At 34.9% G+C, this 27,556-nt stretch overlaps 1 protein-coding gene across 1 annotated transcript in view; it reads right to left on the reverse strand.

Moving 5' to 3' along the window:
* Positions 1–6,859: 6,859 nt before the first annotated feature.
* Positions 6,860–27,556, reverse strand: part of SLC35F5 (solute carrier family 35 member F5) — a 37,419-nt gene continuing 16,722 nt past the window's right edge. Inside the window, exons 10-16 of the mRNA XM_008695830.2 lie at positions 24,781–24,845; positions 22,494–22,598; positions 19,142–19,301; positions 14,648–14,738; positions 10,030–10,184; positions 9,388–9,481; positions 6,860–7,166 (exon numbers count right to left, since the gene is read on the reverse strand). Of these exons, the coding sequence (XP_008694052.1) occupies positions 9,406–9,481; positions 10,030–10,184; positions 14,648–14,738; positions 19,142–19,301; positions 22,494–22,598; positions 24,781–24,845 (652 nt within the window). The 3' untranslated portion in view covers positions 6,860–7,166; positions 9,388–9,405. The remainder of the gene's footprint in view (positions 7,167–9,387; positions 9,482–10,029; positions 10,185–14,647; positions 14,739–19,141; positions 19,302–22,493; positions 22,599–24,780; positions 24,846–27,556) is intronic.

Consider the following 27,556-nt stretch of genomic DNA (forward strand, 5'->3'; position numbering starts at 1 on the left):
AGATACACTTAGATTTAGGTAGGAAAAGATGACTTGAGTAGAAGCATTCTAATAAAAGGAAGCTTTAGAAATCAAATACTTGTTTGTATAAGGATAGATCCAAACACTTATGTGTTTTTACTGAAATAGAAAATACATACTATAAATAGAGTGTGCAAATGATTTTACATAAAAATGCATTAAAAGAAATCACATGTATTTTACATTAGGCTATTCGTAGTCTATAATTGCTCCCAAATAATAGAGTATAAAAATAAGCAATGTTGCAAATGGCCTTCAAAACCAGGATAGTGTGGGCCCCAAATTATATCAGAATTAGTAACATAAGTAGTAATTAGAATTGATTTTATAATTATGTTTAAATTCAAATACTCCAGGATCTTAAAATATTCATTTTACTAAATAGAGAAATAAAATTATCAAGTTTATAATACCAAATTTCAGGTAAAAATCTGCGTTAAATTATCCACACCAAGAAAAATATATCTAAGAAAGTGTTTCCTTAATTTATCATAAACATTTCATCTTTCTAAAGTTCTGTTTCATTATATCTGGTCTTCTGGGTCTGGTAAGTGAAGCTGACTTTTACAGAAAATTACTCCTGTACCAACTACTACTTTCCCCTGGGAGTGACTGCACACAGCTCCTGATTGCTCCATACAGACCTATCATATAAAATTAAAATGCTGCAACTTGATCAGAATGTTGCACTCTTGCCTTATATAAAAATACAAATCACAGTATGCTGACACTCAATAACTTCAGCTTTAATTTACTAGCCTAAGGGGATTAAGAAGATACTATAAAATTTCACTATAGGAATTATCATGGATGTAAAACAAACCTGCACAAGAATTTACCAGAATGACTATAAAGAAATGAAAATGAAATAAATACACATACCTGGCCCCGCACAAGTGTCTGCATATTAATACTAATCTGAATATTAAGACTCACTTTAGTGTATACTAGTTGAACTTTACCCTGCACTATCTTGATGGGTTTTTGCCATTATCACATACTTCATGTTACACTAACAGAAGGAATTAATACTTTCTTTTTTTAAAAGATTTTATGTACTTATTTGAGAGAGAGAAAAGTTGGGGGGAGCAGGTAGAGGGAGAAGCAGACTCCCTGCTGAGCAGGGAGCCCAACACGACAGGGAACTTGATCCCAAGACCCAGAGATCATGACCTGAGCTGAAGACAGAGGCTTATCTAACTGAGCCACCCAGGCGCCCAGCATTTTCAATGTCCTACCTACATTCTTCCTAGCCTCTTTAGCTCGGGTTTTCAAAAATAGCAATTTCAAATGCAGCTGCAGTATCCATTGTGTTGGGAAAGCCCTCTAGACCCTTGCCCCTGGTGCTCATCCTGCAGACACCCAGCAGTCCATAATATAAGGAGACCACTCTGGATGGATGCAAATGCTTTATCCAAGTTCCACCTGTTTCCAAACCCCAACCAATTAGTTATACAAGCTTTTTATTATATGTGCTCTTTTCCATATTTATGGTATAGCAGATTAAGACGGTGGAGGAAAGGCAAAAGGATCCTAGTTGTGATTATTTTCTTTAACAAGGTGGAAATAAAAGATGAGAAAATCTAATTGTATTTTAGCCGGGCACTATTAAGTGTCCCAGTTTTTAAGATTACAAATTCACAATAGTGAATACACTAGTGACTACTTTTAAATAAAACACTGAATAATTATGTGCCATAAAAATCATATGCTCACAATTTCAGCTTGGATTTGTTTTGCAGCTTATTTAGTGCTGTCTAAAAATCAAGCAGGTAATGAAAACTACATATTTTGAACACGCATTATAGGAGGCAATGTAGTGAGACTCTAATAAGGCCAGTCACTTAGTAAGTTAGCGCATTTATCTGATATACTCAGGCTCCATAAAACGGTCATGGATGCAGGCTGTGCTGGACTTTAACTTCTGCAATGCTGCTTTATAAATCTGACTGAAAGCTTTTTGGAGTCCAGATGCTAAGCCCTAGCAAAAGCAAAACGAACTATGGTCTACACAATATTACTGTTAATACTACTCTATCAAGCACCACACATATATATGGTGTTTGGCATTCTCTCTTGAACTAGAGAACCTCTAGAATCACACGATTTGAGAGCTGGGAAGAATTTAGAAGGCCCTGATGTAACTCCTCACTTTACACTTGAGAATAGTGATGGAGCACTAATCAAGGAAGTCAGCATCTATAAAGCACCCAGGTACAAGGGGCTGGGCACTTGTGACTTCACTAGTTTATTTCAGATTAAATAATTTCCCCCAAATCAATTTGTTAATGGGTACAAGGGAGAATCCAACTTCAAAGTTAGTGCTCTTTCCTCAGGATAAGTATTCACAAAGTGTGGCCAAGGGACCAGCACCAGGGGCATTCCTAGGAAACTTGTCAGAAATGCAAATTCCCAGGCTTCCCTCCAGACCTACTCACTTGGGGGGAGGCCAGCAAGCCCTGCAGGTGATGCTGGCTCATGCACAGTGAGAGCCACTGAGCAGTGGCTAAATTTAATTTGGAGAATATATATTAAAGTATAATCTTATACTAAGCTACTACAAATGTATTATTATACTTTATACCAGAATAATTAAGACAAAGATAGCCTTAAACAAAATTTTGTTTTGATGTTACATGGTTTAACTGACACTGAATTTTTTCCTAAGAAAAAAATGTGAAAGCTATTCCAAATATGCAAATACTGGTAGTAAGACTCTAAAGAACTGTTTTCACGTTCTGTCAAAAGATTCTTGAAACAGAAATCTGCCTGCCTTTCAAGGACCCACCGAAATTAATAAATACTCTTGCCTGACTGACTCTATTATTACTTGCTATTATTAAAACTGGGTATAGAAAAACCAAGTAGAGAAATACTGAAGGCTTAGTATGTAAGGATCTAAGTTAAAGTTAATAAAAGTAGCTCTGAAGAATGAAATCATATATAAAATTAAAAACTAAAAATTTCATGAAGTGTCTTGTTAAAGTTTCAATTTTAAAAAGTTTCACTTTAAAGGTTCCAAGTTGGACATTTTTCTTTCCCAACTTTGAAGTATCATGAAGGAAATGTTGTCTTCATCTGAGTACTTCTCCACTGCAAATTCTCAACTCAAAAATAAATTCACATTCATCTTATCAAAAACTCAAAATGTTCTCAGATATTTTTAGCCTTTCAGAAAATATGCCTAACCAGAGAGTACTAATTACTTTCTGTAAGTAATTTTTCCTTAAATATATGTCAATGATCTCATTGTTTGACATTCTAGTAGTTAATGTATATTGCACATGAGAGATTTTACAGGAAAGCATTCTTTTAAAGCCAATGACAATGGAGCGCGTGGGTGGCACAATCGATTAAGAGACTGACTTTTGGTTTGGCTTGGGTTAGGTTGTGATCTCAGGGTCTTCAGATCAAGCCCTACCTCAGGCTCTGTGCTCAACATGGAGTGGGCTTGAGGCTCACCCTCTCCTGCTGCCCCTCCCCCTCCCACCCCCGCCTCAGGCTCTCAAATGAATACATCTTTAAAAATAAGTAAATAAATGCAATGACATTAAAATGATGCTCAGTTTTTAAAATATATAAACCACAATTTTTCTAGATAACCAAAAATCAGAAGGTGACCTACTAAAAGTTAAGTTAATAAACATTTCAATCATCACACAATCTTTATGCCTGACGGCAAAACAGAAAAGCTTCATGTTACTATAACAGTAAATTCCCAACAGTCATTATTTGCTTCTAATTTATAATGAATTCCTCTTCTATCCAGTGCTTATTAAAGGCTCTTATGATTTAAAGGGAAATTTCCTGTGTGCATACAGCACACGAACTACAAAACTTATGAGGCTGATACTATTTAAAAAAGGAAATGGGGGGCAGTCTAAAAATTGCAAGTCTATGAAAAAATATACCTCAATTTATCTAAATGAAATTTTTGGTACACAACAGACATACTAAAACAGAAACCTAACTTTAAATTCTATAAACTGAAAATCTTCTCTTAGCCATGCCACCATTTAAAAAAAAACCACACAATCTTAGCTACATAAATTAAATCTGCAGATGTCACAAATACTATTTATATATTTCTGTGAATTCTTCCTAAAATATTATTTAGTAATAAAGAATATTTCAAAAGGAAAGGAGGGAGAAATGAAGCAGGATTATAACAACTAGAATTGCTTAAAATAAAAATAACATTTCATTTATTTGCTAATATGATTCTGGAAATAATATCTTCTAATTAATTCCTACTTTATCCTTCTTTAAAGATATTTTGTTTCTTCAACCAGCACCCTGAGGATTAGTGCTACATACCTTACTATACTGACTTATGAAAACCCTTGGCTTCCAGAGAAGTCATACCTTGCAACCCCAAACTGGCTCTGCATGATTGACTATAATGGGGATATTAGCATTCTTCCTGAAACAAGGCTGTATACCTTTAAGAACATTCACATTTAACCTTGTGAGCTCACTTCTACAGAAACAGTAAACTTTATCTATCAGCTACCAGGGAAAAATCAGTTTAATGTAAGGAATTAAACCAGGCTGACAGAAGCCAATATATCAATTTCTTAAAAACTTAAAATTTATTTAAAGGAGTAAGTAGAGGTGCATTGCATACACCTAACAGCTTTTCTGAGCTCCAAAAAGCATTAATCTAAGCACTTGTAAGGCTGCTTCATTTTTCAGTTTTGTTTCAGTAGAGAGCCTGATGTTCACCAAACATCAAGTCTGACAAAACAGCAAACTTCCATCAATTAAGGTCATAATTTGAAATATTATTCAATAGTGGGATTTAAATTACATATAGGAAGAAAAGTAGAAGACTAAAGAAGGTATCAGAAATCACTATTTGGTTTTTAGATTCAGAAAAATATGACTATGGGCCAACACTCCTCTAACAGAGAGGAAGGACATGAGCAGTTACCAGAATGTAAACCTCCCAACATTTCCAAAGGCCAGCAATGCAGTTGCTGTGATCTGAGGGCCTTGAAACCTACATTTCTGGGAAATCACAGAATGGAAGTAATCCACAACTTTATCTCTTGAGAAGATGAACCCTTAACTACAAAGGTGCAGAAAGGAAGTTCTCAAATGCTTACTCTTCATGGCTGCAGTATTCAAATAAAAAAATCATTCAAATAAAATCTGGGAGAAAAGGTAATAGATAGGCCAGGAAAGCAGCAGTAATTCATACTTGCAGTTAATCAATTTAATGATGCTTTCTACAGAGACTGTTCTTAGATAAAACAAACAAAAACAAAAACCCCAGCAGCCTAGTGGAAGAAGTCCTCCGCACGATCTATCCAGCATGTTAACTAAGGCTGACTGAGTCCTGAGTGACAACACCTGATATGTATGATATGCGAACACAGAGCATATGAACAACCAACAATCTCTAAGTTCAACCTCATCTCCTATCATTTTTACAGAATAATTTAAAAGTTGAAATCTACCTTCACTGTTTCAACTATCTTACCCTGTAACTTGCTGAAGGCATTGGTGAGCTCTCGAACAGCAAAAACAGAAAGTAAAGGTATCTAGATAATAAACCTCAACTGAAATTCGTGTTTGAGCAATTGAAATGTTATTTCATTAAGTTCTTTTTAAGAAAAAAAATTCCTTAGACGTCCACATTCTTTACATGCCTTTTCCCTGAGTCAAGGTAACAAAATCAATATTACCTTCAGCTTAACAAGAATTACTGGTGGCACCAAATAGAACAGGTGTTTCTTTTTTAAACTTAATATCATAAACAATCTTTTAAATTAATATAAGAGTTCTCAGGACAGGCAAAAAGATGGCTTACCCATTTTAGATTCATGGTAACACCAAAGCAACTTTAAGAATGTGAGTAACACAAACTGAAGCTAAATAGTGCAGAGGGAATTTAAAGAGTCAGAACTGTGAAGAAATTTTCAAGAGAAACGAACTATTCTCATACAAGTTGAAAAGGAAATGGGTGATTCATCAAAAGTTTAGGTGAGTCCTGAGACATGTTCATCCGCTGACGTCCTACAGTGAACAGGAGCAGCGAGCGGCACAAGAAGTACGCATAGAACCTAAGCTTAAGAACGGTAATTAAGAGTATTTTATATTTAATTTAAGCTTGGTAGAGGAAAAATTCAAATGAAATTTTTAAAGTAGAATCTCTTTTTGCCTTCTTTGGTATTTTGGCCATTAAACATTTATTTAGGAAAACTAGAGGCATCCAGTTCTGGAGTAATTGGGCACACTGATATATGAAAAAAAAATCAGAAACCAGTTAATAGATCTGTCATACACAAATACATATATATAAACATTTTATTTTAATAATACTCTTTATCACTTCAATTTAAATCATTCCATTATGAAAATGTCTTAATTGAAGAGAGAATATTTCTTCAAAACTCTAAATTAAGCAGAGCTTTATCCATTAAATTTACAGCAATAGAGCCTTTAGAAAGACATAATTCTTCATTTTACAATAATACTTCCCCTTTAAAAATTTGTCATAGTTTGTCACAGATTTAAAATACAAGGCACCTAAATGCTAGGAAAGGATAATACAGTTTATGTAGTGTGAGTGAACCAGATGTTTCTCAAATATGGATTCTCTTTAAAGTCCCACTAAATTTACACAGACACACTTGCATAAAATTAAGCACTTTTTCTCTGTTGTCAACTTGCAATATTCTACGAAACTCAAAAATATAATCCGTACCTATTATAGGCAGCTTATTTCATCACTTTATCTGTTAAGAAACACTGATCTATATACTTAAATGATTTCTTGAAAACATTTTCATAATATAGTCCAGCATTTAACAAATAATATGTGAAAATAAAGTCTCCAGAACATAGAATTTTATTCCTTGATTAGTTCAAATTATTTCATCAGCTGAATTCCTTGAGATGTGTAAGGCAGGTTGGTCCTTTAGAGGGACTATGGATTGGAACTTCCTATAACTGTAGTGATATGTACACAGCTACATAGCAAAGTACTTCATTATGAAATGAAGAAAACAGATATGAGGAAAATATATTTTAGAGTTCCAAAGAACTGAAACTGTTATTTTTCAGACTAGGCACTGAAACATTTTCTACAAAAACTTGCCAGAGATTGTCTCTTCGCTGCATAATGTTCCATTATCAAGCTAAAAATAAAAACAAACACAAAATCATCATTAGTTTACAACTGTCGTAGCTTTAATTTTCTATAGTTTATACCACAAAAAGCAAATTATCTTAACATTGAAATATATATCAAACACAGTTTATATACTTAACAACTGGATACTGGAACTGGAGGGGAGCACTAAGAACTCGTGGAAGTAGGTTCCATACTAATGTCAAAGGCTGACAGCCAACACCACTTCAAGACTGAGCAGTAACAGTTTTATTCATGGCATACCCCAACATTACCCCATGGAGATAAAGACTCTTGCCACATCTGTCCTTTACGCGCTCTTGTAGTCCATCTTCACTACCTCCCTTTTAACCAGTTCTCACCTCCAAAAATATGGAGTCCTTGCCTGGGTGGGGGAGGGTATGAGTGTGAACATGGGAATAATGCACAGCCTACTAGGGAGAGTGTGCTTAAGTTATAGTACGAAAAAGCTTTAAAGAATAACTATATGTTGTTTTTTTTTTTATTTGAAGATGGCAAGTAAACACATTTAGTTCCACTCTGTCCCCAAAGCTCAGGAGAAGGACAATAAAAGGATTTTTTTAAAAAGAATAAATCACATGGACAAAGAGAAGAGCAGAGACAAGATACCAACCAGGTATCTCTAAAAGGAGGGGTGAAGAAACAACTAAAAACAGGAAAAGTAGCATGGTTTACAGAAAAAGTAGTTAGACATTCAGATGCCCTGCCTTACTTTTCACAGCTGGTCAAGTGTCTCTTCTCCATCCCAGGAGAAGAGGGGAGGTGTATGCTCTAAAAGGGGTAAATTGAGGGTGTCTGGATTGGGGAAATGCCAGGCACAATCCAACATGACCTTATATTTATATTTATATAGTCATAGCATTGTAAACACTGCTTATAGATCTATTCAGAATTACACAATAACTGTGCTGGGATTAAGAGGAGGTGGGAAGGCAGGCAAATGGGGCAGAAGCAGAGGAGGGGGAAACTTGAAAGTAATCTATCCTCATCTACCAAAGTGGGAAAACTGACTGATGATGCCTAAAACTGAGAAATCAAGAAATAGAAGTATAAGCAGCGTACTTAGACTGTGTGTGGCGTGGGGGGGGGCAGGGAATCAAAACAACTGACTACGAGTTTAAAGTGATTCCTCAGAGTAGGACAAAAACGAAAGCAAGACAGGCAGCAGGAGGCAGGTGGCAGCTGCTTTGTACAAGAAATCTTGTAGAATTCTAACTCTCTGAACTATGTGCACGTATAACCATCACAACAGTAAAAGCTAGAATAAAAAATGACCAAAGAAACCCAGAACCAAGACAATTAGCCCTAGGTTTGGGGTGAATTTGCCATGAAGACAACGACACTTAAGCCTCAAAGACCAATTTGAGTGCAAGGAGTTGACAGGAGTTGTTCAGTGTTCTAGGTGAGTAGGGGAAGCTCAGTTGCAATCAGGAAACATTTCAATACAGACTTCCTAAAGTTATCTCAGAACAAAGGGACATGAATTTCTCGAACTTCAGTAATTTATTGTGATCTCTCACTCTAAATGAACATACAACCACTTTTACACATGCCAAAAATATATGTTGGATGTATTTCAAGCATTCATTCAGTGAAAGATAAAATATCATGTACTCGATTTGTCATGTCAGAAATAGATAATATTTTTAAAAATTTTTTAAGAATGGGGAAATGTTCTTGAAACATATAGTGAAAAAGCATAGTCAAAGAATCAGGATATACACTATGCTAGTTATGGAAAACACACACACATGTATACAGAAAATACTGGAAATACAAAATTATACATTTTTTTAAACTTTTATACTAGGGGAAAAATATTTTTCTAAAGTATATCATACATAAAATGGTGATTCTTAGCATGAATAAAAGTAATAGTTAAACTTGGGATCACTTCATTTGCACACAGTTTAAACATACCAAGTATTTAATACCTTCGATAATCTTATGAGAGAGGGACTACTGTAACCCCATTTCCTAAGTAAGAAAACCGAGGCACAGACAGGTTAAGAACCTTGCATAAGATCACACAGCTAGTACATGGAGAAGCTAGAATTGGAACCCAGGCAGTGTGACTTTAGAGCTTGTCCCTTACTCTCTAGACTATACTGCCTCTGAAAAAGCTAACTTTGGAAAACCAATTCTATATTTGAGGATTACAGGAATAAAGAATCTTATTCAAAACTAATGCTAGCTAATGTACAAACCTGGACTACGGACAACAGCTAACTAGCTCCATCCTCCTGAGAAACACCGTGCATAGGAATGAGACTCTCACACTGCTCACTGTCTTCTGGAACCCTTAAAAAAAAAATTTAAGGCAATAGTTAAGGAAAGCTTTAGAACTGTATGGAGCCCTTAAAAATGATCTATTCCAAAAAAAAAAAAAAAAAGACCTATTCCATTATCTGAATCTGTGAGGTCAGAACTAAGATTAGGGCAAGATTTCCCAACAACTTACCCCAAGTTCTTTTTATAGTAGGATGTAAAAATAAAAATCTTTTAAAAAAGAAACTGAAAAAATGTGAGGCAGTGCTACCATATTTTATCATGAATTTTATTCACACCAGTGAAAGTTTTCCACATTTAAATTCATTATAGCAAAACAGTAAGCACTTTGGTTTTACCTGTAAATCAAAACATTTTTTTTAAGGTAGTTATGAAGAAACTGTCTCACCACCCAAAAGAGCTGAACAACTTATTTTAACTTTACCTGGCATAGTACATATATAAATTATAATCTTTCAATAATTCTTCACAAAATGTCTAAAAATTAGGCCAGCATGATGATTTCCAGTTTATTTAGCAAGGAATATATTTTTTAAAACCTATATTGGAACCAAACCTACCTCTGAATTCGATGTTTTCTGCATACAAAGGCAAAAATTCTTCTGATTCCCACCATCACAGGATCCCAATTATTATAATGGCATAAGAGAGTCACAATAAAAAATGAAAAAAATACAGGGATAGCGCCTGCAAAAAATAACCAAGAAAACTGCACCTAAAAATAGAAGATAGAAAAACAAAAACAACCCACAGTTATCATTAAGACAATTTTCTCCTTTAATGTAAGTTTTCCATTTATGAAAATTTGCAGAAATAAGTTAAAACACCAAGAATACTAAGCATTGACTGTATATTATTAAGTATGTTATTATCAAATATGAGGATTCAGAACTTCAACGTATGATTCCACTTGCTTAAATTACCAACAAAAATACATCTTGCTTGGAAAAGGGCCTGAAGGAAAGCCAGAATGCATGCTTTTCATTTATTAGCTGTAGTACATCCGAGAGCAGAATTAGGAAACGTTAAGTTTTATCTTCCACATCACATTGCCCATTTTTTCTTTACTGATTACTGCTGACTCTCAAGTAAATCCCCTTCAGTTTCTAAAGGCACCTGCAAAAACTCACATTTTAAAAAACTACGTTACATATGCTGTGATATGTTGGGCTATGTTACAGTTTCTTCTTGAAGACAGCACCAAAAACAGATAAACTCTTCAGTGCAACTTTTGCAAACCTTTCATTAACAATTTGCAACAAATTCTAATCCTGACTCTTAAAACTAGTTTGTTTCTGTAGTAACAAATGAAAAATTTCCAAAGGAAATCATGGCTAAGAAAATAATGACGACGAATAGGAATACTTTTACTTTACTAAGAAATGTGAGCCAGAGAAGGCAAGCAGCAAGCAGACACCAGTGATGAAAAGCCCCTCGGATATCATCAAGGCTGAGCCTGCCACCCGTCATTTTACCAGGGTTCTCAAGAAAATAAAAAATAATGAGATGCCATAAAATGTGAAGGAAAAAAATCATTCTTTCATGAGTTTACCTTTACCAGCTGGATTCAACAAAGATCAAAAACAATTGTCAAAGAAAGCTGTAGACTGAGACTTAGTGCAACCCACTGGTGTGATCTGCTTTCAAATAATGATGAAAATAGTAACTCCTATCCTTAAAATAGGAAAGAAAAACTGTGTTTGCCCTCTTTAAGTGTTAAAAAAAAAGTGAGATTTAGAATCACAGGCAAGACTCCCTCTGGTGGGAAACATATACTACTCCATTTCACAGCACCATTAGTCAGAGTAAAGGGGTTTTGTGAGAATATTTTTTATGAGGGACTCACAATGCGTAACACAAGAATAATCACTGACAACTTTTCACATGCATGTCCTGCTTGTATGATACACACACAGGCTGTCAGTCTAAGACCCAGGAACGAGCAGTCAGTAAGACAAACTATAAAGCTTTCACACAATTTTCACATAATTTTATATCAAATTACTGGTATAACATATTCTTGGAATATTTGCCAGAATATATATAATCAAGAAAAGCCACAATGCACTTAAATGACCCAAGACCAGAAAAAGTATGAAAACTTATGACTAATGAGAGTTTAAAATGCAGATATAGTTGTTAAGAGTGGTTTTCATGAATATTCAACTAAAACCCTATTTTATAACTGAGTAAAAGCAAACTTCGTAAAGGTAGGTAAAACCCTAGTTGACTTTTAAAGACAAAGTTCACCTGTAACAATGCAGTTATTTATGTTGCCACATAATAAAAAACTTCTAATTTGATTTCCAATAAGCTATGAAGACAATTTTTCAAAATAAAGACATTTATTAACAAAATATTGTCTACATTACAAAAAATATCTAAAACCTGAATATATTTGAATATAAATCTGAATACAGAGATGCTTCCTATTATACAAAATATCAATTATATTAAATAGGTTAACATAATTTATTTTATGCACAAAAGAAATTGATAAACGCTAAAATTTCAGAAACTATATGTAAATACAGTTGGCTATCAGAATCAAAAAACCTCATGAAAGTAGGTTCTCCTAGTTTTTTTTTTTCTTTTTAAAGATTTATTTATTTATTTAGTTAGTTAGTTATTTATTTGAGAGAGAGACAGACAGACAGCATGAGCAGGGGAGAGGAGCAGAGGGAGAGGGAGCTGAGCAGGGATCCCAACACCAGGCTGGATCCCAGGACCCCAGGATCATGACCTGAGCCAAAGGCAGCTGCTTAACCAACTAAGCCACCTAGGTGCCCCTCTCCTGTTTCTATTACAACTCTGGGGCACACCCTGCCACTTTTCCCAGAAAGTATTTTCCTACCCTCAATTCCCACCCACCAAAGGCCTATCCCCACTCATTTAACTGGTTGTCTAATTCTAGATGTGAAGACAATCAAGAAAAGACTGGTTATGTTTTTCTAATCATTCAATCAATCATTTATTTATTTTCATTTTCCCTTTTCTGTGTTTTGCCCTATCTAAAATGTTTGATTAAATGAATTACATAATCATTTAATAAAAATCAGATCCCCTGTTTTTTTTAAATCCTAAAATTAACCTTCCATTTTTATTTTTCAAATCTGCAAAAGCTGATGTTTTCAAAATATAGTACAGAAAAATTCATTTACACATCTGTCTACAAAAATCCTCTAATAACAACACTTCCCCAGTTTCACTAGCGCAAGTTTGGTTGATATTCAGGATCCAGAGATGTGGAAGGACCTGGATATTATTCACATCTGTAAAGAATCTAATGATGTGTAACTTCAGTGTTATGTACATTTTATAATATTCACATTCTTTGAAAATGCATGGTACAAAGATAATTCTCAATTAAGGAGAAGCTGTTTTTAACCATAACAAATAAATAAGAATTTACTGAGCCATGAAACAAAGTATCAGCACAGAACTGTTTTTTTTTTTTTTAAAGATTTTATTTATTTATTTGACAGAGAGAGAGACAGCCAGCGAGAGAGGGAACACAAGCAGGGGGAGTGGGAGAGGAAGAAGCAGGCTCCCAGCGGAGGAGCCTGATGTGGGGCTCGATCCCAGAACGCCAGGATCACGCCCTGAGCCAAAGGCAGATGCTTAACGACTGAGCCACCCTGGTGCCCCAGCACAGAACTGTTTTTTAAATAAAGAGAATACATACCACTTAGAGTATTTTGCCTTTATCCTAAGAACTGCACAAAGATCTAAAGAAAAATCACTTTAAAAATCTGATTATAACTTCTACATATTATAAACCTTCAGGCTTTCAAGTATTTCCTCTTCAAATTTTATTAAACCAAACCACAGACACACATACACACACATACCATTTTGTTACTTAATACTTGGGAGTTCAGGGGAGCCTGGGTGGGTCAGTCAGTTAAGCATACGACTCTTGTTTTTGGCTCAGATCATGATCTCAGGGTTGTGTCACTGAGCCCCCTGTTGAGATCAAGCCCTGCGTCAGGCTCCAGCTGGGCATGGAGCCTGCTTAAGACTCTCTCTCTCCCTCTGCCCGTCCCTGCTCGTACTCTTTCTCTCTCAAAAAAAAAAGTTTGTAAACTTTGAACTGAGTGATAAATGGCTACACTACATTTTTTATTAGTGTACATATGGCATGTCTCTTTTCTCCCTGTTACCCCCAGATGCACTAAAGAAACTCCTCCCTTCAGGCTGGGTGGGAGGGGAGGGATTCTCTTTTCTGCGATGTTATCACTGCCAACGATTATCATTAAAATCCCTGCATCCAGACCAGGACATCATAGAAGAGGGACGGAGCACCTGCCCTCCTGATTCCAGATAGAAGTGAGCATTTGCTGAGAAACATTATTCCTATGTTGCTCTTATCTATAACAGTACCACAGTGTTAAGGAATCTTCAGAATGTATCTTTAAAAATCAAAACACCACTGGGGTGCCGGGGTGGCTCAGTCGTTAAGCGTCTGCCTTCGGCTCAGGGCGTGATCCCGGAGTTCTGGGATCAAGCCCCACGTCAGGCTCCTCCGCTGGGAGCCTGCTTCTTCCTCTCCCACTCCCCCTGCTTGTATTCCCTCTCTCGCTGGCTGTCTCTCACTCTGTCAAATAAATAAAATCTTAAAAAAAAAAAAATCAAAACACCACTACTTACATAATAAAATATTTCCGATCCCCTTTTCTATACCACTGACTTACCAATGAAATGTGGAATAATCAGCTCCGAAAATGGAGAACTACATATAAAGATACTGTCCTTAACTTAGAAATTAAGGAAAAAGAAAAAAGAAAAGAAAAGCTAAAAATGTAAGACATTATCCATTTCTTTGGTAATTCTTATATCTCTATATAGCAAAGTACCTTAGAGAGGCAGAGCAGGCGTCAACTATTATTCATGGTTATACTGCTTATAATTTAATCACATGCCCTTTCATTATCTCTATTTTTAAAATTCACCTAAAATAGGGGAGCCTGGGTGACTCAGTTAAGTGTCTGACTTTTGATTTCAGCTCAGGTCATGATGTCTCAGGGTCGTGAGACTGAGCCCCACATGGGGCTCCACTTTCACCGGGGAGTCTGCTTGAGATGCTCTCTCCCTTTGCCCCTCTCCCCCACTCATGCTCTCTCTCACACGCTCTCTCAAAAAAAATTCACCTAAAATACCTAATAAAGTTTGCCTTACCTTTTGCATACACATGTCAGCTATTATGGACAGAGGTATTGTAAGGCTTAGTGCAAGTGTGCCTATCAACGATGAGGTAAGAAAGCAGCCCCTAAAAAGGAAAAAAAGAAAATATACATTTCCATATTAAAAAAGTAAAACAACCAAAGAAAACACAGGCATGAAAGATCAAGAGTAAAGACAAAAGCTTAGGACAGACTGAGACACAATAAAGCAACTAGGATGATTCTTAAAATTTACCCTCAAATATTAAAAATCCAAATATATTAGAATAAAATTTTCAAATACTTTACGCTATTTTCAAGATTTGCTTACAGATATTATTCAACTCTGGATGTACAGCTTCCATTTCATTAACATTTTTTTATAAAACTGTCAGAAGAGTTCTTATAGTTTTGTGATGATACTTAGCCAACAAAGAAAATAGCTTTATTAAATTGCAGGACAATACTTCACAACACAGACTTTTAAGAAAGTGGTAAGCTAACTTGTGAGTCTCTCACCAAAGCAAAAATATCTCACCCTCATGAAAACTAAAATAGTCTTCAGATCTGTGTTGCTCTTTTGGTTTGGCCTAGCATTGAACTGAAAATTTTTTAAGGATACTTCCTTCTTGTTTTCCTTTTTTCTAGCAATTGTCCTAACCAAAACCTAAGTTCTTCATTTTATTTTCACCTTGAACTATCAATGTCGGTATCAAATTTTGAAATATCACTCTGCACATAATTTTATTTAGTTGAAAGAAAAAAATGAAGGAAGCATTATACCAAACAGACAAGCCATTTATACAGACTAATAATTTGGGTGTATAAAAAGAAAACAGGGTGCCTGGCTGGCTCAGTTGATAGAGCATGACATTCTTGTTCTCAGGGTCATGAGTTTGAGCCCCACATTGCAGGCAGAGGTAGAAAGAAAAGAAAAAAGAAGAGCAGAGAAAGAGAAAGAGAAGAGGAGAAGAGAAAAGAAAAAAAGAAAAGAAAAGAAAAGAAAGGAAAAAAGAGAAAAGTTATAAGCAAGAAAAAACCATAATGTATATAATTAGGACTACAGACCCATGGAAATTCTAGACTAGTAAATTCTAGCTCAGTGTATGATAGAATAATACCATCCTGCAATAAAAGAGCCTATCTCTTGATAAAGTGTCACTCAACATATTCAACACAGGCTGTATCATTAGTTCTTATCAGCGCAGTAAAGAGAACTCAAGCACTAGTGGTTCCTACTACACATGAGCTGCTCTGTGAAAAGGCAGTTCAGGAGGTCAGATTTTTTTTTTTAATGTGGCATATGTTCTTAGAGATTTATAGCACAAAGTACAATCATGAAGAGTCTGAAACAAAGTATTAAAAAGAAAACTATTTGACTTATACCAGCTTTTCTCAATTTAGCTGATGGTTGAATCATTTTGTCATCTATTATCATTTCAGGGACACACTTTAGGAAGTGCTGAGACAGAGAACTAGGTGGTATCATTCAATATCTATACACATGGTACAGTATATGGGCTTAATAGTGCACCTCAATTTTTTAAAAATAAACAATGAGTGACAAGTACACATCTTTAATTTATTTTAAAAAAAGCTCACAACCACACTTTGAACTATGTAGTTTACTACTCAGCACTTGGATTATGTATGCTGAAGTTTCCTGTTCTATTTATAGTTAAACATACAATAACCCTGATCCCCCCCACAAAAAGAAGGGAATCATCCTACATACAGATTATGACTTCTGATTTAAATGTGTATTTTCTTATGATTTAAAAAGTTGTAAAATATATAGAGATATGTTTCTTACACTTGTTTTGTTGCCAAGAACACCCAGAATTTAAGGGATATGTTTGTTTCATTACTGACTGATTTACTGCTACTGAGCTGTTACCATTAGTACTCTTAATCACTTGAGTGTCAAAGTATATCTGAAAAATAAACCTTCTTGAGTCCTAAAAAATCCATCCTAGGTAAAGATAAACAGCTTTTATCATAATATAGGACGGTGAGTGTCCAATTTAACTATTCAACAACACATACTCATATACACAGTTGGGAATATAAATTGTGTTCCCTCCATGGGGAATGATACGCAAATCTCTATCAAAATCTAAAGTCCATTGGGGCACCTGGGTGGCACAGCGGTTAAGCGTCTGCCTTCGGCTCAGGGCGTGATCCTGGCGTTATAGGATCGAGCCCCACATCAGGCTCCTCTGCTGGGAGCCTGCTTCTTCCTCTCCCACTCCCCCTGCTTGTGTTCCCTTTCTCGCTGGCTGTCTCTATCTCTGTCGAATAAATAAATAAAATCTTTAAAAAAAAAAAAAAATCTAAAGTCCATAGGACTGACTCAGTCTTTTTCTCTTACAGGCATTTATCCTACAGAACACTTACATATACATGCGACGATTTATAGGAGAATATTCAATGCTATTTTATTTACAAAGCAAAGGACTGGAATTTTAAAATGTCTATCAACAAGGAATGGGTAAAATACATTATATTCTACCTGGTACATCACACAATGGATTGGAACATAATATTCTATAACACTTCACAAGCTTTGAAAAAGGAATTGAACCTAAGTGCTGATATGTAAAGATTTAAAAAGCAATCGGTAAACAATATCCATAGTATGTTCCCATTTGTGTGTTAAAAACAAGACAAATTGGGGGTGGATTAGGAGGCTGATACACACTTCTTCATGTATAGAAAATTTGGTAGAAGGTTTAGAAGTTAATAATGGTTGCCTCTGGGAAAAAGGAACGGAGATTTAGAGTGAAAGAGAGGATTTCCTTTTCATTGTATACCGTTTTGCATATTTTTGTTACATATTATTCTTTTCATTCTAAAGAGGTTAAATTAAAAAAATTCCAGAACATGTCATTATTTTTTAAACGTAAAGTTTTCCAGGGAGCAAACTAAAAAAGCTCACATATAGAGATTACATGTCACAACTCCTACTTGATCATCCCCTAAAGCCTACATTAAATTCTGCTAAACATAATAAAACTCTCCACTGTATGTTTAATTAAAACTGAAGCTCTCAATAAAGAATGAGCATTTTAATATTTGCAGTGACACAGTCTGTGTTTACTATGAGTCTTAATGGAATAATGTAATAAGCATCATACTAAACCCTTCTCTAGTCTAACATCCAAAGAAAAATTTAATAATTGCTTTCAAATATATTAATTTGCTTTGAAATTGTTTAATTTAAACTAAAATTCCTAGAAAACATGGACCTATTTTAAAATACAGTGAGTACATAATTCAACTGTAGTAATAATGGTTGAATATCAACAATTCCTCATGATTCAACAGAGTTCAATCAAAAAACTAGTAGTAAGCAGTTCTATCTGTTCAAAACCAAGAGTAGAAAGAGGCAAGAGACGTGAGAGAACAAAAGAAATACAATTGATAGTAAAGAAGAAATAGGGCAGAGAGTATATGATATATATTAATATAGAAAATAAAATATGTAACTCTCTTTGCTTAAAAAAACTGAACATCTAAAATATACATAACAAAAGAGAAGAATGAATGAGTAAATGGATTCTGATATCAAAGAGTTTTTGATCAGCAAAGGAATTTAAGTACATAAATTAACTAAAAAATAAAGTGCATCTTTAAGTATTACATGAAAGGGAGTAAGTATGGAAGAATATCAAGAAAACAGAAATTTCCTTAATTGAGGAGGGGGGAAAAGTACAGGAAGAGCATTAAAGATGTCTTCATGGAAAAGGCTACTTTTGTCTCAGTCTTTTGCAAGGGAAAACTAGTCAGTAGTCTTAATTGGCATATCATAAAATCCATTTAGGAGTTTAAGTACAATTTGTGGGGTTTTTTTCAGTTCCTATTAGATAGAAACATGACTAAGTATCAAGCTCTGTATTCGAAAGATTTCTTAAATTCCACCATGATACTGTCTTCAAACTATGTTAGGATCATTACCACATATCAACATATTTGATATAACATTTCAAAGCACGTTAACATCTCAAATTAATCAGGGTTTAGGGTTACGTATCTGGCTCACTTATATGTAAAGTCCTAAGAATAAACAAAACAAAAAAAAGTCTATGAACAACCAAACATTCCAAAGTCTCTTAAGTCCCCTATTCTCACTGAGAACTCATGTTATTTATATTTAGAATATAAACCTCCATTAGATAATGACACCTTTTATTCATATAACATTCTACTTTTAAAACACTTCTACAAATTTGGATCATTTATATGCATCTATTCATTTAAATATTTTTTTTCAACAAATATTTATTGAGCTCCTTCTATGTATAAGGTATTACTCAATACAATCAGTGCACAGAAGTTAAAACACAAAGTTCCTGCTCTAGTGGGGTTACTTTATGTAAGTGTGAAGTGTGTAGGGTGGGAAGGTGCATAGGAGGAACCATCAGAAGACAGAAGAAATATAAATGCTTCAACTATCCAAAAGGCCATGAACTGGTATCTAATAAATCATAGGGTAATAAATAGTACATACCACAACCACAGGAACTCTGAGAGAACTGTTCCAATAAGGCCATTAATGATAATGCACATTAATACTACTTTATTGGGAAACTCAAAGTCCTCAAATCCAGTATAATGAAGTAAAAAGAAACCTGGCCATAACAGCAGCAGATTAAACAGACCTACAAAACCTAAATATGTATAAAAGAGACAACAGTTAGTAATTGAGATTTATTTAAATTTTTCAAGCTTATAACTCTATAATTAGAAAACATCAGATTTTGCACAAAGGGCTCCAACAGGTTTCCTTTACTGGAACTTCAGTTTCTTTCAGTCAGACGTACAGACAGCTCAACATCGGAAAAAACTGTACTAGCAACTGGTGGTCACTGAGTCTGCAAGGTTCCACTACTCACACTGCACGGAGCAACTACCATGGAATAAACCACTTAATTCAAAAAGAAAAGTTGTTAACCTTAGCTACTAATAAGCCAGTGTCTTCAAACTTAAAAAAAAAAAAAACTGGTATATCTGTGTGTATGGATATGCAGCCTAAATTAAATATGAGGAAGTAGACAGTCTGCTCTCTGATTCAACTCATATTTATGTTTAAAGCGCCTGTGGTATTGCTAAGAATAATGCAGGAAGTTTCCAAATCAGATACATTCTTGGTTCTTGCCCTCCAGGCTCTCATAAGCTAGTTGGTGAGATAACATACATACACAAATAGCTCAACATATGAACTAAGTGCAGACTGACTACCTGTAAAGGAAGGCTGTAACATTTAGTGGTCAAAAGTGTGTGTGCTCTGCAGTCTGACTGCCCTGAGTTCCAATCCCAGCTCCACCATTCACTAGCACTGTAAACCTTATACAAGAGGCAAAACCTCTTTTAAGCCTGTTTTCCAATCTATAACTGTAAAATCATATTTAACTAGGTTACTGGGAAAATTAGATGAGACACTTATAAAATATAGCATAGTACCTGGCATAAAAAGTTAGTAAAGGTAGCTGCTATTATTATTAAAGAAATGTAAGTTTACATATTACTACATGTGAATACAAAGAGTATAAAGGAAAAACTTAAAATTTTTATCGTACTTCCTATACAGTTAAATGCCATAGATCTACTATGAGATCCATTAGGTAACTATAGAGCATTCTTAAAAGAAAGTTAAATTGCAGTAAATATATATTTTATATTTGTTGCTAAATAATAAACCAGATTTAGGATGCCTACTTCAATCCTAACAGGACTGGAGCATCCACTCTCTATCTGCCGCTAAAGACTCACAGCCAGCCACCCACCGTCTCTGAAGAACTGTCTTGCAGAGCAAACAAGCTTGCCTTTCCCATGAAGTTCCCACCCTGAGCAGCCCACACCCTTAACAGGCTACACCTAATCCGTGAAGGATGCTCAAGGCCACTCTCATGGCTGAAATCCTAACGGCTCAAGGCCAGAAGGTCTCTGAGCAGTACCTAGACATTACCTGCTCCTTCACCACCCTCCCACCTCCTGCCCCCCGACATGCCATGAACTGGGCCAAACCTCAATTATACATGAGCCCACATGGTTCTTTCCCCTTCTCTATAGTGCTTTTCTTAGTCTCTTGTCAGTTTCCCCTGCGGAGCACCCCTCAATAAATCAATCATCCATAACAAATCCCTGTCTCATATCCTGCTTCTAGGATACCCAATTTAAGACATCTAGTGATAAAAATAAAAACCAATAAAATGAGACATACAGAAAGGACTCATGACCTGAAAAGCTTACACAACATTAAAAAGTTGTAATTAAAACACAGAATTTGGCATTACCAAAAACCAAATCTAATTTAGGGTCCCTGAACTATATCAAGTCTATGGAATCTCACGTAAATTAACCACCTTGGGACCTAAAGACAAAGGTCCCAATTGCTTCCACCTATTCTCCAGATCCTCCAGAATGTAGCCTGCATATCCTCCTGTCCTTCCCTAAATTAGCCTCCAGTACAATCACACAGATCTACACACTGTTCCCTGTTATGCTCTGCTCATATCCCCATGCCTGAAGAACCCTATACAACCCAATTCTAATTTCTTTTCTAGTCCTGCCTATTGTAAAGCCCAGGTCAAATCAATACTGTGTTATATTATACATGAAGAAGACCAATCAAGTTACATGTCTGTGTATACCGTAATAATAGTAAATTAAATAGTATTTCCTGAAAATTGCCAATCTTAAAAAAAACACTCAAAAAATTTAGTATTTTGTTCCATTCCAAGTGGAATTTTCTATGACTCTAAAATAAGACATCACTAAAATTACCTTCATATTTAAGATATATTTATTGAATTCCGTACTTGAGTGATCACTTGGTCTGGGTAGCTTTCCAAATGTTTTGTTTCTGTTAATCTTTAAGTGAAGATATTCAAACTTTTTTTAGCAGAAAAATCTTTTCTACAAATTAAATTACAATGCAAAAGCCCAACAAAACAGAGCTGTTCCAGCTGAAGCAGCAAAGGACTCCAAGAACCAGAACCACGCACGCAACTCCACCTCCTCCCACCCTTCCCAGGATCCTCTGCAGATCACTCTGAAAGCTACTCATCTAGTCCAATTTCCTCATTTTGCAGATGAGTATGAAATAAATGAAATTAGAACAGCCATATTCCTGGTCTCCTGATTCCCTATAACTATACTTTGAACTTTCATCACCAGGCTTTTTTATTTATTGATACTTAGGTTATCTTTTGGAAGACATCTACAGATATCCAACAGAGAGCATAAGTTTTTTAGTGAGTTGATATGAGGCAAGGAAGAGCTTATAAATCTTATTAGGTATTTTATTTACCAAAATTAAGAACTGATGCCAAAAACTACAATTGGGTAATTTGAAAACCTATATCATAAAAGAGTCTATATCTTAGAGTAAAAATGGAAAGCCTTTCAATAGCCCGTGAGTTTTAATGAACAGCACATAGACAAGAATAGTATTATACGTATCAGTTGGGAGCAGTTTCTCCAGTCCTATGCTTCTAACAATTTAAAAAAAGCAAAATGTGTAATACAACAGGCATACTCTCAAATGTTTATGATAGCATAATTCTGTCATATCAGTGAAGAAAATATCTGATTCACAGGCTAAAGACATGAATGGTATTAGGAGGAATTTCTTTCTTTGCCTTGCACTGGGGAAACCAGCATTCCATCCTAGATGCATAATCATGCAGGGCAAAGTATGAGAAAAACACTGAGACTGGACTTCAAAATCTTTAAAATGTGATGGTTTTAAAGAATCATATGGAGAAGGAGAGAAAGGCTTCCTTCCTTATTCCCTCCAAAACCAAAACCCTAAGTTAGTCATTCAAAGAAAGCAGCATCAGAGGTAAACATACTCTTACCAAAGAACATTGGAATATCCAACTTATCTTCTCTGTCTACTTTTCTCTTAATCATAACAATATAGACAGCATAGAGCATGGCTCCAACGAGAGACCAAATAGAACCTGTAAAAATTAACATAATAAGTTAATGCATTTGTTCATTAACTCATTCAACACACACTTATTTAAAATCTGACAATGTGTCAGATGTGATTTCAAGAAATACACAAATATGAAAAGATAAAAGTAGATCCCACCCCCTTCCATGTTCTCCAGGAGTATAGGAAGAAGTTTAAAGAGTGAACAAACACGTGCAAAAACATCCAATGATCTAGCCAAACATGCATGTTATAATATTAAAACTCACATAAGTAACACTTTTTTTAAAAATTTTGAAATGCTACTTCATATTTTCCCCCAAATAAACAATTTGGCACCTGACACTGTCTGGCATAACAATGTTTCTTTCCATCTCTAAGCCACTGCTTATACAGTCCTCCCCACTGTGACCTATCATCTCTATTATATATTCCACTACCATCTTCAAGGCCCAGTTAAAGTTCACCCTTCTGCCACAAAGCGTCCTCTTCCTCCACTGAATTTCCATCCTCATCTTCTATTTCAGATCATGTAATATTACATGGTTAAATACAGTATTATTTATTCTTTAGTAGTTTCATTTTATAAATCTCAAATAATGATTAAAATCAAGAACTCCCTGAAAACTGCAAACACATTACTTATACTTTCTAATGTTCTAAAATATCTAACATAATATGGAGCTTGTAGTATAGGCATAATCAATACTGATTTTCTTAATGTATTAACTCATTCTCAAAAACATTTCAGTAAGCCTTTAAAAACAGCTAAATTAATGTGCTGTCTGCCAAGTGACCACATTTAATACTTTAATTATCCAAAAGTCCAATGTTTTATTAAATCTATTTTTTAAAATTATTCTAAAACATTTGTAAAAAGCAAAAAGAAAGCCTATCAATAAAATCTCACACATACGTAACAAATACATGTGTTGTTTTACATACACAAAGCTCTCTGGGTGAGAAAGGTGATACAGTTCAAGGCATGGCTCACTGGGCAGTGACCAGGGATAGTTTAGAAAGCACCTTTCCATTCAATCAACTTTAAATATCTAAACAAAGTATCCAGACGGATGCCTTTAAGCTGGGTTGATTGTCTTTGTTTTTGTTTAACCTAAACAATGGATCACAACTGAGTGTTCACCACAGCAGTAAATGTTTCAGGCAAGACGCATGAGTGAATCACAAAATTAGTGGGTGCAAGTATAACAGAAACAGGGTATTTGCAGTCTCAAAGTATTTCCCCACAAGATGCTTATTACTTAGAAAGAAAAAAATTAGTAACTTTACACTGGAGCAACCTGGCAGACACCACCTTAAAATTAACTAGTCACTAGGAACGGGACAACATCATGCGCCTTCTGATATGATGTGTTGATCAGGACACTTCTAATATTACTTCCATGGCATTCTTACCAAAAATACACAACATAAATTTAACCATAAGGAAGTATCAGACAGACCAAAAGTGAGAACATTCCACAAAACAACTAGACAGTATCCTTCAAAAGTGTTAAGGTTATAAAAAGACCACCACCATCAACAACAACAACAGAGACTGGGGGACAGTTCCAGATTAAAGGAAGCTAAGGAGATATGAAAACTAAATGCAACAAGTGATACTGCACCAGAAAAACAACATTAGTGGGGAAAATGGTGAGATTTGAAAAGGTTATACATATAGACTAGATAATTTAATTATAATCAATGTTGGGGTGCCTGGGTGGCTCAGTCGGTTAAACGGCAACTCGATTTCGGCTCAGGTCAGGATCTTAGGGTTGTGAAATTGAGCCCACATGGGACTCAGCACTGGGCATGAAAGCTGCTTAAGAGTCTCTCTCTCTCTTTCTCTCCCTCTGTCCCTCCCCAGGCCCCATCTCTCTCCCTCTCTAAAAAAAAAATAAAAAACTATATATATATATATATATATATATATATATAAATAAATCAATGTTAATTCCTGACTTTTATAATTATACTGCAGTTATGTACATAGTTAGCGAAGAAACTGAGTGAAGGCTATATGAGAATTCTGTGAACTATTTTTGAAATTTTTTACATTATTTCCAAAGGAAAAGTTGAAAAAAGAACCCATTAGTGCCCACCCTCTGTGTGTGTGTGCACACGCATGCAAGGACACAAATAATGACACGCACAAAACTTTCTGGTATACTCTTAACAGAAAGAATGCAGAGTCACATACTTACCTATTGTATCTCTTCCAGCAGATTTCTCAGACCCTGACAAGTTTACCAGCACAACACCTCCAATGCTACGGGAATAATAGGATTACTGATGAGCAAAACAATAAACTCCTGAGAAAGGGCTAATAATAAAGATAAAAATTATTTACAAGTGATCTAGACTACTCTCAAAACTGGGCAAAACTACAACTGTCAAAAGAATTTAGTGATTTAATTAATAATATCTAACAATATTAACAGGGCAGTTTAAGTGCTATACTTGTAATCATTTAATTCTCACGAAATGTACATATTACCTTGTAATAAAGGTATTATTGTTACCACCATTACCATTTTACACCTGAGAAAACTAATGCACAAACATACAAAGTACCTTGACCACGATCACACAGCTGGGACTGAAACTCAGCCAGTCTGCTTCTAGGGAAGCATTTTTACCTCCTGTGCTACCTACTACTTTCCAGTTAACGAAGTTGCCAACTTGTCAGCCCTCTTCCAAACGTTTTTTCTGAAGATACACATACAGTATATCCATACAAACCTAGCAATAGCACTAACTCTTGCCTACGAGTAAAACCTAGATTAGCAAAACTATCCTTAAATGTTTAAATGATTAATTAATGGATGAAAAAACACTGAATTAAAAATGTAGAGAAATCAGAGATCATTCATTCACTCAACTGTTATCTATTGAAAAAAAAATTTTAAGTTATTATTTATTGAGCTAAGCACTGTGTTACAGCAGCAAACAAAAGAGATGTGGTTCCTGTTCTCAGAGAGCTTATACTGTCTATTCCTATGCATCTTGTAATTGTACATATTTTCAAAGCAGATAAAATAGTGTTAACTTTTTTTAAAAGCCAGTCTAATTCTTTCACCTACTGATCCAAAAAGCTAAGTGACACGAGAGAGGAATATTAAAAAAAATATTTTTTCCTTATGGAATTATATAAGTCAAATCTAGTTACATTAAGTATTCATGTCTCTCAATTAAATATTACAATTTTCTGTTGTTTAAATTCAGCTATTATTTATTGACCACCCACAACATAGTAAAAACTAGAGGTTTCAATTCCATTTAGATAATAATAATCACAATGACTAAATACATTGAGCACCTATTATACATCAGACACTTTTTCAAGCACTTTTAAAGTTTTAACTCATTTAATCCTCATAAGAATCCTTTCAGACAAATCTTACTAGTATTCCCAACTTACAGGTGAGGAAACTGTGACACAGAGAAGCAAGAAACTGTGACACAGAGAGGCAAGAAATCGCAAAACTAGTAATGATGGAGGCAGGACTGAATTCCAGATAGTTTAGATGGCGGGTACCCTCTTTTTTGTCTCTTGACTGAAGTGAGACTTTTTAGCTTATCAGAAGACTTCCTTCAAGATTGTTGCTATGTCAAATTCTTTTTATAACCTCAGAAACTGATGTGTAAGGTTATTTCAAAACAAAGTATAAAACAATGTTCAATACAGTATTAAGAACATGTAATAAATACACAAAAAAATTCTAAGTAATAATTTTTCTAGACCACAGGTCAAGAAAACTTCCTTAAAGGAACAAACAGTAAATATTTTAGGCTTGCAGACCATATAGTCTCTGTTGCAACTGAACTGTCATTACGGTGCGTAAGTAGCCGTAGACAGTTTGCTAACAAATAGGAGCGGCTATATTCCAATAAAGCTTTATTTACAAAAATAGGAAGAAGCTAGCTCACCATAGTCTACTGACCCCTGTTCTAGATCTACTCTAATGGGCTTTGTCAAAATACTTACCACGTTCAACATTTTATATCTATTTCCTTCTTTTTCAAAACTTAATTAATATAGTACAGAGAAAAGTTAAAAATTAGCATGAATTTTGAATAAAGTTGAATAAAGCCTCGTTTACTTCTCCAGTACAAATATATAGGATTTCCCCAATACAAAAAAATGTTTGGCTAAAACAATTAGTCAATCATGCAATATAATAAACTTCTAGGGGCCATAAAATCTAAATAGTAAATTAGTTGGTCAACCTGCCTACCCTTGGAAACTACCATGGTTATATCTATAAAGGAAAAACCCATCATAATAAGAGTACCTCAGTCCCCATGACAATCATTTTATATATATATTCCCTCCAAACTTTGAAACAAGGTTGGAAAGTAGATGCTATCATCATTTTCTCACCTAAGAAGCCCTCTCAGAGAGTTTAAGGGGACTGACAGAAACAAAGAACAAAGCTCTAATTCAAACCCAGTTCTGACAGCTAAGAAACATTACTCACTCCATTAAATCATTCTACTACCTTCTCTGATTTCTGATTTTTTTTCTGTAAAAAACAACAGCTTTATTAAACTGACACATCTTTTTTGAGTACTGCTGGTAAGCAAAGCCCTAGGCTAGACTGTTGGTGGCACAAGTAAGGATAAAACAAGGCCTTGGCCTTTAAAGGTTTAAAATCCACAGAAAAGACAAGACAAACATACACAAAGTCACATAAAAATAAAAGACTTAAATACAGTTATTGACAATACTGATGCTATACAGTAATGCAAAGTTGCCAAATGATTTATACAGAACATAACTGAAAGATCACTTGAGGCGGAGTCATCAGAAAAGACTGCATGTTTGACTTCCAAAAGTAGAAGTAAAACCCAAAATCAAAACAAAAAAGGGAACTTGTTTTAGGAAAAGGAAATAGGAACTTGGGAGGTAATGAGGATTAAGTTACCACATTAAGTTAAATGTAAGCATCGGTAAAATACATAGTATTATATACCATC

The sequence above is a fragment of the Ursus maritimus genome, unplaced genomic scaffold (assembly GCF_017311325.1).
Source record: "Ursus maritimus isolate PB19 unplaced genomic scaffold, ASM1731132v1 scaffold_1, whole genome shotgun sequence".
Taxonomy (NCBI): Eukaryota; Metazoa; Chordata; class Mammalia; order Carnivora; family Ursidae; genus Ursus; species Ursus maritimus.